At 39.7% G+C, this 18,743-nt stretch overlaps 1 protein-coding gene across 1 annotated transcript in view; it reads left to right on the plus strand.

Moving 5' to 3' along the window:
- The first annotated feature begins 295 nt into the window (after window positions 1-295).
- The window catches only part of ank3b (ankyrin 3b), a 155,168-nt gene continuing 136,720 nt past the window's right edge, over window positions 296-18,743 (plus strand). The window contains exon 1 of the mRNA XM_037691560.1: window positions 296-810. Coding sequence (XP_037547488.1) covers window positions 700-810 — 111 coding nt within the window. The 5' untranslated portion in view covers window positions 296-699. The remainder of the gene's footprint in view (window positions 811-18,743) is intronic.

Raw genomic sequence — 18,743 nt, forward strand, 5'->3', positions numbered from 1 at the left:
CTCTCAGCTGTAGCCAGCTGGTCCCAAGCAGAGGTATTCATCCAACCCCACTCCCTCCTCAGCTGCTCCTTCTACCTCTCTCTGCCCCCCTCCTTCCTCCTCTTCTTCCCCCTCCTCCTCTCATCTCAACCTTCTTTCCTCTGTCATTTCCCTGCCTTCACGTGTCCTGGCGAGACGTCGCGGACCGAGCGGGTGCACGGAGGATGGCCCAGGTGCAGGTGGTTGGGAACCGAGGGACCGAGCGAACCTTCTTACCCAGAAAACAGAGCTCTTTGCTGGGCTGGACACTGGAGCTCGAGCCTCTTGGATCTGGAGCTGGTTTAGTGCACCTGTAACTATTTTTGGACGTAATTCTATCTCCAGAGGACCATGTGAACTGGATGAAGATCATTTTTTTTTGTATTTTCTTCAACGATTTTTAGTTTTGAACTCTGTGCGGTGAAAGAAGCAGGTTGTGTTTCTGTCCTGCTCCAAACTGGATCGCAGCATCTGCACAGTGTGGACGGCTGCAGCGGAAGACGAGAAGCTTAACAAAGAAGGAAATTTAAAAAAAGAGGAGCTCTCCTCATCGCACACCTGTAACAGCTGCTCCTCTGACGAAGAGCAAGAACAAGAAAGAAGGTTAAAGAGGACGCTCTGGGTCGGCTCTCCATCCCTCCTTCACTTCCCACCTGTGTGGATTAACTGGGCTGGGGCAGCATGGCGCACGCCGCCTCGCAGCTGAAGAAAAAGGCGGACGAGAATCTCGCCGCAGAGGAGGAGAAGGAGAAAAAGAAGGCGAGGAAGCGATCGCGGGAGGTGAAGAAAAAGGTAGAGAAACGAGGAAGAGGCTTGTCTTTTGTCAGGATGCAGCCTCAGACAGTCGGAGAGGCCAATCTTCCGAGGTGGCGATTGTAGGGGGTCCCAGTGGGAATACTGGGGGGGTGTTTGGAAAAGACAGGAAGATGGATAAGCAGGGAGCGCGCTCGGAGAAAGAGAAAAATTAAGAATCAGCTGCAGAGGACAGACGGGTTCAGCTCGCGTGAGGAGGATCAGTCAGCCGAGTTACGAAACGAGAATCCCATTACAAACTGAACAAGTTACATTTAATAAACAAATACACTCCAGATTTAAATTTAATTAGAAATCATCCCTAATTTCTCTGGTTCGATGTGTTTGTGAACTCGTTGTTTCCCCACTTTTGTGTCTTAAACCTTCTTGTTTTGATGCAGTGATTTTATTTTTGCTGTTTTGGGACAAAAACCGGTGGATTTGTGCCAAACGCACGAGTACTCACGCCCTGCGGTTAGGTGTTGGCTGTTTCTGCAGACGTCTTTGTGCAAGGACAAAGTTTAGACGTGATCTCAGACGTAACTGCGGTCCGATCTGTACGTCTGACTCGGCATCAGTCACGACGGATCTGTTTGGCTCAGTTTGAAAAGCTTTGTTGGCGTATCCGTTTGTTTACGTGGGTATTTATCGTGCTGCAGTTGTGTCGAGGCCTATAATCTCTCATGCATGTGTGCGTGCGTGTGTGCGCACATGCTGAGATGTGGGCTTGTTTGTGTTTTAGTGCACTGGCCCGAGGCCGTCCTTATTCCCGGGTTAGCCACCTGTTCTTACGAGTCAATACTCTGACCTCATTAGGATCAAGGTTAAAATGGAGAGAGGACAGGAAGTCGATGTGTTTGTCTGTATCTATAAAAAGGTTTTCATCTAGGCAGCTGTTTGACCAGTTATAAGTTTTATGACAAGCGAGCGGTTCTGTGATTCAGGGTCATGTTGCAGCAGAAAGATTCAAACTTTATTATACCTTGGATGTCATTGATGGCTGTGAGTCCCAGCTCCAACTAAAAGAGATTTTTCTCTAATTGTTAAATTCAGAACTTCACAACTTTGCGTTTGCATTCGGCTTCTTTTGTTTCTGTCCTCTCTCTGCTCCGTTCACCGTATCTTATCTCTGCTAAATTGAAGAAAGAGCTAAATTAATCTGAAATAAAGACAACGGCGCTTCATTTTAAGCCACTTCTAATTGGGGACTGCCTAGTAAGGCAGCACCTATTATTATCCACCTGACAGGGTTTCTTAATTTTATATCTTACTTTTCCATCAACTTTAATGTGGCCCGAACCGCAGTGTGTACCTAGGCCTGTCACGATAACAAATTTTGCTGGACGATTAATTCTAAGAAATTATTGCGATAATCGATAATATTGTTTGAAATTTGACGATAATTAGTAATTACAGTGAACCTTCGTTTTTCACGGGGGTTACGTTCCAAAAAGAACCCGTGATAGGCGAAATCCATGAAGTAGTAACCTTTTTTTTTTTACAATTATTATACAATACTCCATAATACATTCAAACCAAAGAACAAAACCTTTTTACAGGCCCAAGCATTTGTTTAACAAATAAAAGTGCTGTATAAATGATTTTTTACAAATAACTACTGTACTGGAGAGACCGTTTACCCAAACAGAATGCAGAACACAATGCACGATGCAAATCCGTGAAGCAGCGAGACCGTGAAAGGTGAACCGCGTTATAGCGAGGGTTCACTGTATTGTCACATTCAAGAAGAAATGTTGGTTAATTTTTGTGTGTAGTACCTTTATTTGACCACTAGATGGCAGTATAAGACTGTTTGAACTGAAGGATGGATAGTGAGGGAGCGAGCAGCGTGTCTCTGTAAGAAAAATGGGAGGGAGGCCCCTTGACGTGACACGGGCTGTCTCTCGTTCCTGTTTTTCGGTTCTCAAAACGGCGGACGCTCCGTGTGGTTTGAGCTCTTTAGCGTACCATTTTTCACACACAGCTTTTAATTTAAAAAATCAGTAAACAAGTTCTCTACTTTTTTTTTTGTTTGTTTGCAGAGAAAAACAACTTTTTACACGAAGGCACGGGTTTCAACCGTGAATTCTGGAGCTTCGACAAGACGGAGGTTTATTCCCCGAGGTCGACCTGTTAGCTTAGCTTGTAGCTTAGCTTGTTGCTTAGCTGCTTTTAACAATCCCAAAACGTGATTTTAGATCGTTAAAACAGATTTTAAAGAGAAAAAAGAATGGGAGGGGTCAGTGAAGAGCACCGGAGTTGAGCCTTTTGTCATCCAGTGTCTTCAGTAGAAAGAGAGAGACACGAACAAACGATAACGCCAATAAATGAAAATGAAGTCGATAATTTTCATTTATCATGCGATTAATTGATTTATTGTTTATTGTGATTTATTGTGTGACCCTCACAAATATTATATCAAAATGACTGGCTCGGCACCATGATGTGTGCTCCCTACTTTTATTGGCATTTCAAGTAACCATGGCGATGTAATTTGCAAACAAAGATGACATTTTTATTAGTAATTTTTCGCAATCTGGTTGCAAATCAAATATCCAAGATGGCCATCTGAGCTAAAAAGGAAAAAAACTGTAAATTATCCATTTTTTTAGAGATATTAAGCTGAAATTTGGTGTGGTAGTCGCTGAAACCAATGCCAAATAAATTATGAATTAAATAAAAATTCAAGGTGGCCGCCAAACTCAATTTAAATGGCTTTAACTCTATTTTTACACATACAGAGTTGATATTTGGCGTGGTTACAGCTGAGAACGTTCCCCATCACATACTGAATCCTAATCAAAAATCCAAGACGGCCACCGTAGCTTAAAAGAAGCAAAATACTTTAACTCATTGATATTTTGCCGCTTTAAGCAGAAATTTGGTGTGGTGGCAGCCGAGAGTGAACCCCAACACATGATACTGTCCAATCAAAAATTTTAAATGACCGCAACGTGGCAGTCCCTGACAAAGTTTCTCCAGGAACTTTCTAGTCCTCTGACGCCCTCTCTTCATCGTTGCTTAAAGTCTGTATCTCCTTTGGCTTAGGCTACATCTAGATGTGATGATTGTTAGGAGATTGAGAGAGTTTGAAGTAATGTGTGTAATGTTTGTGTGTACATAATGGCCCATGGGTGGAGTTTGCTCGTGAACGGTGCAATGCCAATGTGGACATTCAGACACAACTTCCTGTTTTGATGATGGAGCTCGTTTAAGTGTTTCTGTCTGTCCCAGGTGTGTCTTTAACAGCACACCTGCGTTGTGCTCTCACAGCAGAAAACACTGTTTGCGCAGCTTTCACTTTACGAGCACCATTCACCCACAAAGGGAACATTAATCAGCGTTGCAAAAGTGACTCGTTAACATTTTTGTTAGATAAAAACAGCCTTTTTTAGATCCATATATATTAAAAATATCAAGTTGTTCTCAGCTCCAACCTTCTTCAGATCGAAGCTGGTCAGAACTGGATAAGCTTGAGGTCTTCTGTTGGTGCAAGAACGCAAAGGTTGGAAACCTTTGATATAAACTCAAATTTCAGCTACCGAGAAGAAAATCTCAATGTCAAGCATAGGCCTGTCGCGATAAACAATAAATTAATCACATGATAAATGAAAATTATCGACCTCATTTTCATTTATCGGCTTCATCGTTTCTTTGTGTCTCTCTTTCTACTGAAGACACTGGATGACAAAAGGCTCAACTCCGGTGCTCTTCACTGACCCCCCCCCCCCCCCTTCTCCTTTTTCTTTAATATCCATATTAACCATCCATAATTGTATTTTTGGATCGTTAAGCTGAGAAGCTAAGACCTCAGGAAAAACCTCTGTCTTCTTTAAGCTTTAAGTGTAAAAAGTTTTTCTCTGCAAAAAGTAGCTGAGAACTTTTTTATTAATTTTTTTTATTAAAAACTTTGTGTGAAAAATGCTATGCTAAAAAGCTCAAACCACACCGAGTGACCGCCATTTTGAGAACCGAAGAGAGACGGCCCATGTCACGTCAAGGGGCCTCCCTCCCATTTTTCTTAAAGAGACACGCTGCTCGCTCCCTCACTATTCATCCTTTGGTTCAAACAGTCTTATTCTGCCATCTGGTGGTCAAAAAAGGTACTACACAAAAAACTAATTGAACATTTTTTCTTAACTTTGACAGTAATTATTGTCAACTTTCAAACAATATTATCGTTTATCGCAATAATCTCTGAGACAATTAATCGCCCAGCAAAATTTGTTATCGAGACAGGCCTCTCCGCTTCCTCAAAAAAAAAAGAAGCTTTGGTGGCTTTCTTATCGCCAAATAATTCTGGAAGCCATTTTTTTTTTATTCTCCTGCAGTTGTTGATTTGGATCAACTTCGAAATGACTTTTATTTCAGTAGAAACAAAAAGTCCAAAGAAAAAGATTTAAAAAAATGGAACAACGAGCATTCAGAGGGCGTGCATGTGATGAAAAATGGAGCCAATAATGCTTGACCTTTATTTGAACTTGTGCGAGTTCAGATTAACGTTTCACATTCAAGACAACAGGTGAGGAGCATGTTGTTGCTTTAGTAAATAAAAGGTGCTGCAGGGTGCCGTCAGCAGCTCCTCGGTGTTTGTAGAGTAACGGTGTAGTGGAGGTATCGGCTATCCTCGGCTCGCTCGAGGTAAATCTATACGGCTGTCTGCTCTGGGACACGTCTTGGCACCAGGGTGCAAAAAATATCCTCTGGCTGTTCAGATCAGTTTTCCTCAATTACGTCCGCCTTCCTTTACATGACCTCACCTTTACGCTCGCTGTGTCAGGCGTGGCTCTTTCTGTCCTTCGCAGACCTTTGTTGTTTGCATGATGTTCACTTTGTTTCTCCGAGGGTTGAGCGTATCTGAGTTATGAGATTTGTTGTGTGCACGTGCAGCTGAAGAGTAATCCCTCGCTGCAATAGATACCTCCACTATTTGTAAATGATACTTTAATTGTTTTTACGAAGTGAAGGATTTTTTTTCCTCTTTCTGGTTCTGTCTCAGTCTGGGTGATTCAGGTTGTTCATAAAGTAGTAGCCCTTATCCTTACATGTGTGCCACGTGGGATAAATCTGAACACATGTGATCACATGAACATGCCGGAGCTGTTCCATAATTGCACAGGAAGCGTGTTTCCCATGTTTATTTAAAATATTTTAAAGGCGATCATAAGATTATTAGATTTTTATGCAAAATTAACCTGTGAAAACCTGTTTCTTACGCGTTTTTCCACATAGGCCATGTCACGTTTACCCGTGCAACTAATCCTGTAAACAGGATGTTTACAGTTGTAACAGGAAGCTGGAAAACACAAACAGCTGCCGTTAAAGCTAATAGCCACGTGCTCCAGACAAAAACTCCAAGCTGAATGATTCTTTTAGGCGTCAATGAGCTGTGTCATCTGCAGCGGTCACGCTTTTCGGATCATCGGTTTTATTTGGATCCGACATATCGCGCTTATTGCTAAAACTGGCTAAATAAAAATCACACAAACTGAATACGATATTTAAAAATGTTCTCGAGCTTGAATGCAGCAATGTTCAGTAACTTGCAAAAACGTTTGTTTTCACCATATCACTCCTTGTTCGCCCACAAACTCTTAAATTGTTTGTGATCATGACCGACTGCAGCCTACGCTCTTAAAAAAAAAAACCAGATCGTAGATTTAGAGGTTTTTATTTTATTTATTCTAAAATAACTCTGGATTCTTAGACCGACAGTTGTGGGAGGACTGGTTTCACCCAGCTCTGAAGAAAAACCCTCTAAAGGTGTGTCACTTTCACAGAGTAGCCAATATTTGTAAAGTTCATTCTGTTTAAATGTTCAGTTGCATGCATCAGAACATAAATGGTGTATTTGAGTTGAAAGAATGATGCACAGTGATGATGTCATCACAGAGCGCGTCATCATGATGGTCAGCCGTCCGCTCAGATGTGTCACTTCCTGCCTTCCTGTTGGTTTCTTCCATTTGTCTTTTCCAGCCAAACTACTTCAACAGACTTTGGACCGTTTTAACCATTTATAAACCAAAACATTTAGTTCCATTAGCCATAGTGTGCCACAACTTGATTTTTGTAACTTTACTTTTTTTCTTTTTATATTAACTGTTTTTAATAAATCCAATCATTCTCAGTCAGGTGGATCAACCAGTTCAACCAGATGGCCATGATGAATACCATCTTAGCTCCAGCAAACTGGTTGATCCACTTAAGGAGTTTACTGCTTGGTGGGAAAACAGTTTGCTGGAACTCCTCTGACTGATGAAGCCCTCTGGATAGATGGCGAAATGTCTCTATAAAAAAGAAACTGTCCAGATGACCCGACTGAGAATTATTGGATTTGGTACCTGGATGATTGAGCATGAACTTTGTTGTTTTTAATAGAACTGAAGATATCTGAATTTTATCTAAAACTTTCTTCTTTTTGAATTTTAGCACAGTTGCTCAATTTTCACTACTTTTATTGACTTTTCTGCCACCTTTTGCTCTTGGATACAATTTAGCTTTTTTTAGCTACCATTTTGCTACTTTGAACTATCTTTAAGCTACCGTTTTGATATTTTTATCTTTAGCATCTGTTTTGCTCATTTTAGCCACTATTCTGCTGCTTTCAGATACTGTTTTATTAATTTTAATTAATGCGTACAGTTAATACAGCATTAATATACATACAATTATTTTAATTACTGCTTTGCTGATTTTAGCTTTAATATCTGTTTTACCAGTTATCTAGTTTTACTTATATTAGCGTCTTGTTTGCGTATCTTAGCTACTGCTTTGCAAGTTTTAGCTACTTTTCTGCTGCTTTATGCTACTGTTTTTCTTATTTAGCTACTGTATTGCTGATTTTAACTTTGATATCTGTTTTGCCACTTTCATTTATAGTTTTCCTAACATTATAATCTGTTTTTCTCATATAGCCTCTTATTCTGCTGCTTTCAGTGTTTTATCAGTTTTAGCTACTGCATTATGATTTTAACTTTAGCATCTATTTTATTACGTTTAGCTACTGTTCTGCTGCTTTTAGGTTGCATTTTGCTCATTTTAGCCTCTTTTCTGCTTGGTTTAACTTAACAGCTCAGTTTAAGTTAATTTAGGCAAAGTTCTTTAGCTCCTCTCACACCACATTTTCTGTGAAAGGTAATTTTTCTAGATTTTATTTAAACTTTATTACTTACTTATTAGCTGTGTGACTGATATTAAAAATAAATAAAAAATAAAATAAATAAAAATAAAAAATAGAAGCAAATATGTGGCTAAAAACTTGCAAACCAGAGAACTGCTACGGGTAAAAAAAAAATCAGCATCAGTACCTCTGCCTCGTGCGGAGGATGACCGAGGTGCCGCTACCTTCAGAGTCGGATGAGGATTGTAGAAGGGGGATGTGGGTCATGGGGGGGCGGTGGAAATGATGCTTATTCTGATGGTTATTTTTGGAAAGGACTCTTTTTATCTTTTACTCTCCTCCCCTTCTTGGGTGTCTATCAATGCCTCCTCCTTTCAGGCTGTCAACTGGCAGAAGGCTGTATTGTTCTGGGGGGGTTGGATAAAACACACACACAGGCGCGCACACACATTTCACATTTAAAGAGGTCCCCTGTGACAAGGCATTGTACCTTATTAATCCCCTGACATGTTTTCCAGCCAAGACTCGTATTAGAGGCCTCCTCCGTTTCTTTAGTCCTGATATCTGAAGGTGTTCTCTCTCTCCTGTCAGCAAGTGAGTTCAGTTTCACATCAGTTTGAAGATTTTACCAAATAATTGATCCTTTTGTTTTCTATATCTGGAAACTTTAGGTTTGTTTGTTTTTTGGTCATTTTGTCATTTTAAAAATACATTTCAAAGTCAGTATAATAGTTCAAAATTAACTCACGAAGCTCTTGAATTGTTTTTCCAACACGTGTTCATAATACATTCCTAAAGTTAAGAATGAATGCATTACTGAGCAGTTTCCTCTTCAGACAGAAGTTTAAATTGACAATGTGTTGTATGTGGTTAGATGTTGGAGCCAACCTAATTCAAGATGGCCACCACAACCAGCTGACCTTAGAAAACAACAAAAAATGTATTAATTTCCATCAGTTTTACAAATATGCTACAATTAGGTGTGGTAGTAGTTAAGTCATTCCCCACTAGGCCTGTTGCGATAAATAAATCAATTAATCGCATGATAAATTAAAAGTATCGATCTCATTTTCATTTATCGGCTTTATCATTTCTTCGTGTCTCTTTCTTCTGAAGCCACTGGATGACAAAAGGCTCAACTCCGGTGCTCTTCACTTCCCTTTCTCTTTAAAATCTGTTAACCGTCCAAAATCGCGTTTTTGGATCATTACAAGCAGCTAAGCTACGAGCTAAGCTAACAGACCGTCCTTGCGAAAAAACCTCCATCTTGTCGAAGCTCCAAAATTCACGGTTGAAACCCGTGCCTTCGTGTAAAAAGTTGTTTTTCTATGCAAAAAAAAAAAAAAAGCTGAGAACTTGTTTACTGATTTTTTTTATTAAACGCTTTGTGTGACAAATGCTATGCTAAAGAGCTCAAACCACACGAGTGTCCGCCATTTTGAGAACTGAAAAAAAAAAGAAAAAAGAGAGACAGCCCATGTCACGTCAAGGGGCCTCCCTCTCATTTTTCTTAGAGATGCTGCTCGCTCCCTCACTATCATCCTTTGGTTCAAACAGTCTCATACTGCCATCCAGTGGTCGTTAAAAGGTACTACACTCATAACATATTAAACATTTCTACTTAAATTTGACAATAATTACTAATTATTGTCAAATGTTAAACAATAATATCTTTTTTCGCAATAATTTCTGAGACAATCGTCTAGCAAAATTAGTTATCGTGACAGGCCTATGTTCCGTACATTCTCTAAGCGTGGCGTCTTGTATGACAGTGTGGATAACATTATTTTTGAGCAAACAGCAGTGGAAACATACAGTTCTCTGAGAACGTACCTGAAGAGAGCAAATGATGAATTATTGAAGGACTTCATCACGGAGGGGAGGAGGAAGGCTGCGGGACGTGAGAGTGAATTGCTGGGACGAGGCAGCGGAGAGCGAGCCTTAACTGTCATGTTAATGTGAGGTTTTCTGAAGGAAGACCGTCATAAAGATGACATGTTTTATGGCACCAGAATACAAAGATCACCAACACAGAGGGAGCTGCAGGGATGGACTGGTGCAGAGGCTGCCAACCGCTGTGATTGGTAGACGGGGGAGACGTGGAGGGGTTGGTGGTGAGGCAGGGGAGAAGTACATCCCCAACACGTTGCACCAAAAAAGAGATGGGAAGAAGAAAACAAAGCATAACATCTAATTAAAATAAAGAGGAGTTACTGCTTGGGGAGGAAACAGCTGGATCAAGGATTGGTGGCAGAAGAAATGAGGAAACTGGAGGCGGGGGTAAAAAGACGAGAGGCTGATGGGGAGGATGAGAACGTTCGTTACGGGCCTTTTATCCTCCTCTCCTCCACCTCCCTGAAGCCTCGTTTGCTCTTCTCTCCTCCGCAGTGGAAGACCGACATTTAGAACTGGGACAGTTTATTCATTTATGCAACACACACACACTCAACACAACTGCTTTTGTCTGGCCTGCATAGAATAACATTTAGTGCAGAGACATTTTATTGAACTAAACGAAGTCAATCTGACAACCCATGAGATATTTTCTTAATCTTCCAACACAGTAAAGTTGCACATTTTATTGTTTTTTGTTTGAGCAAAAGAGCTCAAACCGTTTAGCTAGCTGCTTTTTTTTTACTATATTCCGCCGCAGCTTACAGGAAGTCAGATGTCTTCATGTGCGTCATCATTCACTCGCACTGTGTGACTCTTGACTCGGCTGAGAACGAAGAGAAAACACGAGAAAATGTTGACCGGTTCATGACTCGTCCTGCTTTAAGTTTCCCACCGTCCATTAACTTTCTAATTTTCTCTTCCATTATGATTCCACCATTTTGTTGGAATAGTGGCACACTTTACTGTTTTATGCCTAACACTTTATTTTTTTATCCTAATATTATAAATGTGTATAATAGCTTAAGATTGTGGAAAATCATAGCAATTAGCAGCATCAATAAAAGCAGTAATGGAGATTTCTTCTTTTTCCCCTTAATGTAACCCTGTAAGGCCTTAACTGAAACGTGGTTTGGACTGTTGGATGATTTTTGGCCCTTCATTGAAAGTCAACAAGGCTGGTGGGCTACAACTACAAAATGGAAAGCCCCTTCAAGAAGCTTATCAGTTGTCACCAGTTCTTTTTATATAAATGGACGTGGTGTTTTTACCTCAGTTTCAAAAGGCTGTTGTCATCCAACCAACTGACATTGGCCTGTGATCTTATTTGTTACGTATGTTATGGAAGAATGCCAGTCAGGAAGTCGGTTCCAGCAGTTCTTCCTTCGATTTTGTCCTCGAATGATGACCCTATTGAGTTTGTTGATTCCTAATTGTTGGTTAACTCCAACAATTTTCAGTCAGTTCATCTGGACACCATCTTAGCACAAGGTTAAGGTTATCTTATCTCTGTCCGGATGACCTGACTGAAAATTGTTGGATTGTGTACCTGGATTATCGATCATGGACTTTTTTTACTTGTTCGACTCTCTTGTCTCTTTTAAGCTCCACGTGGAAAACCTAGTAAGGAAACTGAGTTAAACTGGGTTTCTTTTTCAGAAACAGATCCTGTCTAACTCTGAATGCTAGGAAACACCTTGTAACTGCGACTTTCCTTCCCTCCATTGATTACGGTGACATTATTTACATGAACGCTCCTACAAGAACCCTGCAGATGTTGGATGCTGCAGATGTTGGATGCTGTCTATCACGGTGCACTAAGATTCATAACTGGCTGTAACTACCGTACCCACCGTTTCACCCAATATTCACTGGTTAACTGGTCATTAACTTCACGCAGACTCTCTCACTGGTACATTTTCATCTTTAAATCACTTCTTGGTCTGCTGCCTTCATACATCTCCTCCTACATGTCTCTGCGTGAGTGCAGCTACAGCGTGCGCTCTCAGGACATTATTACCTGCAGTGTCCCCTCAGTGAGGACTGAACTAGGCAAAAGGTTCTTCTCCTACTCCGCTCCTGTTTCCTGGAATATCTTACAAAAAGATCTGAAGCTCTCGACCTTGACCTCTCCAAGTGGCTTCAAACATCTGTTAAGCTTCTGGGAAAAACCACTGCAGACATGTTCCTGTTTTTAGTTTTCTACATCGCCTTACAACCTGGCTGTTTTTGGTTACATTTTTTTAATACCATTTTATTTTCACTTGTTATTCTCAATTTGTACACATCCTTTATGATTGTTTGCTGTTGTCTTTGTTGTCCACTGTTGTCCTCAATCTGTTAAAATCAGGTCTCGCTTGTAAACGAGTCCCTGAGGCTCAATGGAATTAACCTGTATAAATGAAGGTTGAATTCTTACAAAATTTAAGGCATTAATATATATTAGAATGGTTGTGGCAAAAAAAAAAAAAAAAAAATCACTCGGATTGTACATTTGTTAGTTTTTCTGCTTGGTTTGTTTGAAGAGCCAGATTGCTCCAACACTTTCCTTTGCCCATAACACTCCTTTAAAATTTGGACTGTTTTACAACAAAGTGTAGGAGCTACACTAAACGTAGAACCTCACAAGACTTCGACTGTTGAAAACTCAAAATTGCAAAGAAAATCTGTATATTTTCCATTACATTCTCACTGAGTTCTGTTTGTGACCAACGAGCCATGTGGCCACATTTTGTACAGTCAATTTTTGAAAATCCTCAATTAAAAAAAAAAAAAAATATATATATATATATATATATATAAATATATATATATAAATATATATATAAATATATATATATATTTTTTTTTTCTTTTTCAAAAGAGTTGGATTGCAACAAGATGGTACAGCTCTGTGACTGAAGCAACAGACTTGAGACAACTTCGAAATGTTGTTCCCCAAATATTGGAGTTGCAGTCCAATGAGACACTACTGTTGCGGCATTGTCTCACAATGAGAGACTTTTCCTGTTGGTTAGTGTCTCACTATGAGAGACACCATCTGTTGGTTGGTGTCTCACAGTGACACCACTGGGGTCTGGGACTTGTCAACTGCACAAAAATGAGAAGAAAATATTCCAAACAATTTTAGGAAATCCATTAAAGGATACATTTCCACAATCCCAGGCAAAATGTAGACTCAATACCTACAGGGGTATCACACGCCTGCAAGCCAAGTAATACATGCCAAACTCTCTAAAGTTGCAAAACTAAAATGAGAATGGTTCTAGATACCCAAGATGACTATTTCTGAGAGAAAATCTGTCTTGTAAAGTTTTCTGACATGTTCAAAGTTCCTGTGACATGAGATCAAGGCCCTTTAACTCAGATGAAATTGAGAAAAATGTTTTAAGACATTTTGGAAACTTCCTTGCAAATGTTGCTCACAATTTGTTGCCAACGTTTACAAACCAATGAGAAACCAACTTTAGTGACTGTGTATGACTAAATGTTGGGGGCTAGGTCTGAAGAAACGGGTCTTGTTTCCCCAAAAAGTTATGAGACAGTCTGTAAAGAGTGAGTGAATTAGAGAAACTGCTAAAGAGGGCATTAAAATGCGTTTTAAAATGCTGGTGTGTAAAATGTGCAGGGCATTGGATGGGGGGATCACTACCATGTATCCTGAAAAGGTAGAAGCCCAGTGGACAGGATGATGGGATATTTCAAGGCTGTGTGCGCTCTCTGTGTTGATCTGTGGATCTGATCCAGCAGAGATCACGACACACACACACAGGAAGTGAGTTTGTGTGTGTTTAGGTGAGAAAAACAACGTTTTTTTTTGGGGGGGGGGGGGGGATTTTGAAGGTGATCAGCAGGACAGCTGCCTGGATCAGAGCAGACAGACTGAGCCGTGCACTTTTTGCCCTTGTATATAGGACAACAAAATAATAATTAAGACGCTTGTTTTATCTATTTTTGACCATTTTAAATGTATATTTAGATTTGTGATTGATCAAAACAGACCATTTCAAGTTGGTGGGGCTGAGGTTCCGTTAAATAATCTAAAATAAGCATCCTTGGCTGTAATCCTCTTCAGCAAACACAAAGCAGAAGATCGGAAGTAAATGAGGTGTTTTATAAGTACAGTAGTTGTAAGTTTTGCAAAATCCTCCTGACTGAGATCATTTCATACATTAAGCCTGTTTCTTGTCAGTGATGAAGACAAAAACAGAAAGAAGGACGTCTGCTTTAAAAAGGGTAAGATGGCAGCAGGCACGCCTTTTATTTTATTTTATTTTATTTTTTTAATAAACTATCTGCAGCTTTGAGTCTTGATCTTCAGCGACAGCAGACAGGAAGGAGGCGATGTGACGATGTTTCCAACAATGATCCACTGTAGAGTTACGGTGTTTATGTGCGCTTATATTTCAGAACCTATGTTAAGCCATCTGTTCACATCACGCGGAAGACGAATAATTACCAATAAAGCTTAATGAAACGGGACCCACATCTCAGCGTTTTGTGTCCAGTTGTAGCCTGGGGCCTGACAGTCAGCAGATAGTGAAAGTAGTGATGTTGTACATACAGCTAAAGTGCTGTATCGATTCTCCAGGCAATCCTCTAATTAGCTTTAGATGCAATGAGCTGAGGGCCACTGCTCATGCACTCTGTTAGCAGGAAGTTATTAGTGCAGGGTTCCTACGTGAGTCATGGAAAGTATCTCCTCAGGTGACCATGTTTGAGGAGAAAGGACAGGCTGCCCTCTAATGTCAAGGTTTGTTTCAGTCATTCAGTGAACTGTACTTGGGTAAGACAGTGATCCCCAAGGTCCTCACATTGGGTTAATTGTGTGTGGCAATTAGTAGTGACAGTGGTGAGATGTGCAGTAGGAGTGACAGATGGGTTGGGGGTTGGTTACATCAGGGATCAGCTGTGAACCCTTAATTGTTTGCAATGAAGATGGACAGGTTGACAGCCATAGGCTGTTATGTTCACACATTACATCTGTTTTGAGAATGGGAGCAGGCGGAAGAGAGCTTGGAGAGGTGTAAGTATGCTTTAGAAAGAAGAATTTAAGTAAAAAGGACCAAGACTGAATCCAAGTATGAACAAGAGGAACACGTACAAGAGGAAGGTGTAAGAGGGAGATATTAAAGGTTGATGTGTTAAACAAAAACATTCAAAACGAGCAGAACTCAAAGGAGGTTATTGCTGTGATTGCTAGTATCACTCAGCCCTCTGTGAATAGTAAACAGCCATCAGTGTGCTAATGATCCATTGTTAGGCTGATGGTCCTTCTTGAGCATGTGATCAGCTGGTTTTGGTTGTCAGCAGCAAACTGGTTGATCCACTCTGAGAAGGTGCTATTTATAAGACTGAGCTGAATACAGCACCTCAGACTGAGGAAGTCTTTCGGATGAGAGACGAAACGTTTCTACATTTCTTTTTTTTTGTTTGTTTGTTTTGCTTTGTGTATTGAATGTCCAGAGGACCAGATTTAACTTTTTTAGATTGTTCTACCTGGATTATTGAGCTTGCGTCAGAACACAAAGGAGGGGAAGGAAAAAAAAAAAAAAGCAGCCAGGGTGTTTAGTAGAGCTCAACTGATATCCTGGTAGGGCTGATGTTTTAGACCAATATAGGCGTTTGGGGAACTATTGGTATCGGTGATAACTGTCCCGTTGTGCGCCGACATAAAAACTTCCAATTTTCACCCCTAAAATGCTGGAACCAGCCATAATTGTACAATATATCCAGCAGAGGGTGCATGAAGACTACTTTCAAGCCATGACCGTTCACTTTAAGTTTCACTTTCACATTCAGCACTCCTGAAGCAGCGAGCAATACTGTGTAGCATATTTTGCTGAACAGAGCATGGTAAGTTTATTGTAACTAATCTGTAAATTAAAAAAAAAAATCAGTAAAAATTTCTCTTCAATCCTCCAACCTGTTTGTGATTAGCTACGTTCCTCTCAAGTTAGCAAGTTAACGATTAGATAATCTAGCATAGGCTTTTGCCTTGTAAAACTTTGTCCAGAACAAAAAAATCTAACGTAGTGGTAAATATATATCAGTGTTAGTAATGTTATTCGTTGTCCTCAATGAAATGCATTGTTGGTCTGAAATATTTACTTCTCTGCAAAAAAAAAATACAAAAAATGCTACAGTCAGTACTAATTAGGCCTTCACCATATGTGACTTACTGTTAAAACAATGAACAGGGAAGGGTATTTCTTTGTTTAATTTATATTTTTGTAACACGCTTGATAATTTTATGGTGAATAGTGGAGGATAGAAAATGTGAATGCACGTTAGGAAAACAGTTTTTATGACCAGTACACCACTTGTAAACCTAGTGTGTGTCTACTATAGCATGGATCTGAATAGCTTAGCTTCATGGTTGCTAACAGCTGTGCTAATTAAACAAGTCCCGCTCCACTCTGTTTACTTCGATTCTTTGGATTGGACAAAGCTAAAAAAAAAATCTGCCATTATATTGGTTATCAGCCTTCCTTTCCCAATATTGGTATCGACGATGACCAAAATTTCCGTATCGTTCGGGCTCTAGTATTTTTCCACGTACTTGATGTGAATTCAATTATGCTTATGCCAAAAAGTTGATCTCATTCATTTATTTTTGTAACTTTTAAAATTTAATACATTTTTACAAATTATTTACAAAACTTTTCAATAGAAATGCATTGAAATCACTTTTATTCCTTTAAATCATTGTTCTCTAAAATATGTTTCAGAAACTTGCTATTTTTGTCTTTATGCTACATTTAGTTATGGTTTTGCTCATTTTAACATGTGGCCATGGTTTCTTTAATTGCAGCTTTTAGCTAAAGTTTTTTAAAAAGATGTTTGCTTTAGCTATGCATTTACACATTTTTGCTTTAAGCTGTGGTTTTGCTAATTTGAGCTTTTAGTTGCTGTTTTGCTCATTTTAGCTTCTGTTCTTTAACTTTTTGTATGTCACTTTGTTTCTTCACCAAATATAAGCAAGCATTCAGCACTCAGCATTTTCTGCAAAAAAACAGTTTGTTTATTTTTCATATTACATTAGTCGATATTTTATCAACATTCTTTTGTTTATATCCACATATTTTCATAATTGGCAAATATTAGCATGCAAACGTGTAAAATTATAGTTCCATGAGCCACTGCAGCGCCTCAAGCTGTGGTCTTTAAACTCAAATCATATCACCTCAAAAATCCAATAGCAATCAAGTTCTCTGCAAAATCATAGGAAGTAGCTGCTGCAGTGAAAACAAGACTTTTTGTGCACAAACATGAGGCTGCTGTTCCCTGGCGTGCTTTCTGGTTCAGGACAGATGTTAATTTATTCATGAGCAGAACTCCCTCTTGTCAGAGATGATAATCAGGAAGCATCTCACAGAAGCTGATTCTCTCCATTATGGAGCTTCTTGTGTCTGCATCGACACGGTTTTAACAGACAGGATTGAAAGTGGGGTTTTGGAGAAGCGTGAGCCTGCAGGATTGAGTCCTGCATGTCGGTGTTTCTGCCTGGTTTTTCTTTACAAACACTTACATCAGCTCAGAGCAGCGTCACCTCTGTCAGCCAGTGAGGAACGAGCAGTGTGGATCTGCTGGCCAATCGTACGGAGACTTAAAGAAGCACGATGCGTGTCTTACATCTAAACTTTGAACCTGACAAAAGCCTCTAAAAATACACCTGGTTTTTGAGACTGCGTATGGCAGATCACAGATCGAGTTTGTTAGATGAAATTTAAAAGAAGTGATGGGAAACGGGGGTGAGGGAGAGTTTGTTCTCCCTTCTCAGTCTGCAACTCAAGCGACGAGAGAACGAGACTGCAGTAGCCTGGCAGCCAATCGGATTGAAGCACTCTGCAGCAAATCGGAGGCAGCACACACACATGCAGACAAAACACACACTTCATCTGCTCATCTTATGTTGATGTCATAACACACTGAGAATAACACGCATGTTTCTTATTGAGGAGTTTGTTTTTATGATAAATGCCTTTTTAAACATAAATAGCATTATTAATTATGTACTAAACAGACACCGTGTTTTCGTTCTGGGTAGTCAAATATCCACAGAACAAACTGACAGAGATTTTGATGTTTCCATGTCGGGACTTTACATTACAAACTGTAATTTGATGTAATTACAAGAAAAGCTATTATGTCACTGCAGTTTGTGCAGTACTGCACATCTGCCTGCAGGGGGCGGAAGAGGACCTGAATGTTCATGAGCAGCTGAGCTGAAAGCTTTTTTCTGTTTGTATGTATTTACAAACACGCAGTCCTACACGTTTCTTTGTTTAGTTCTTCTAAAACATGACTGATTGATCATTTCAGTTGAGGATGAAATGTTTGAGCAGCTAGTTTCAGACTTCTATGTTGATTTGTGGTTTCATAGCTGGAAGTAAAAAAAATATATATATACTGAATAGCTTGAATGCTTTAAATGGTAAATAGACTGTACTTATACTAGGGATGCACGATATTGGATTTTTGGCCGATATGTTAAAACTTATTTGGCTGATAATCGATGCCGATACTGATATTTTATATACATTCCTTTGTCAGAACATAACCCTCTTATTTAGGCTTATTTACTATAAAATTGTGCATCCGCTGTAAGAGCTGGTGACATATATTCAGTAACAGCCAAGGCATATCACTTTGACTTATATTAAATGAAAAGTGTTAAATGTTATTTATTAGCATTAGTCACCTGCGATGCTGTCTCACTTGTGGAGGTTTGTTCCAGGTTCCTATAGCTGCAGTGTGGGATCCTCTGCACCCCTGTGCATGAAGGACAGACTTTTTAAGTTAAAAGTTTTTGTCTATCCATTGTTCCGTAAGACTAATCATGCTAACGGGGCTAACACGACGTCCAAATGTCTGCGGCAAAACTCACCCAACAAGTCGTGCTATTGGCTGTTAGCTT

The sequence above is a fragment of the Nematolebias whitei genome, chromosome 17, assembly GCF_014905685.2.
Source record: "Nematolebias whitei isolate Nwh7 chromosome 17, NemWhi1, whole genome shotgun sequence".
Lineage (NCBI taxonomy): Eukaryota > Metazoa > Chordata > Actinopteri > Cyprinodontiformes > Rivulidae > Nematolebias > Nematolebias whitei.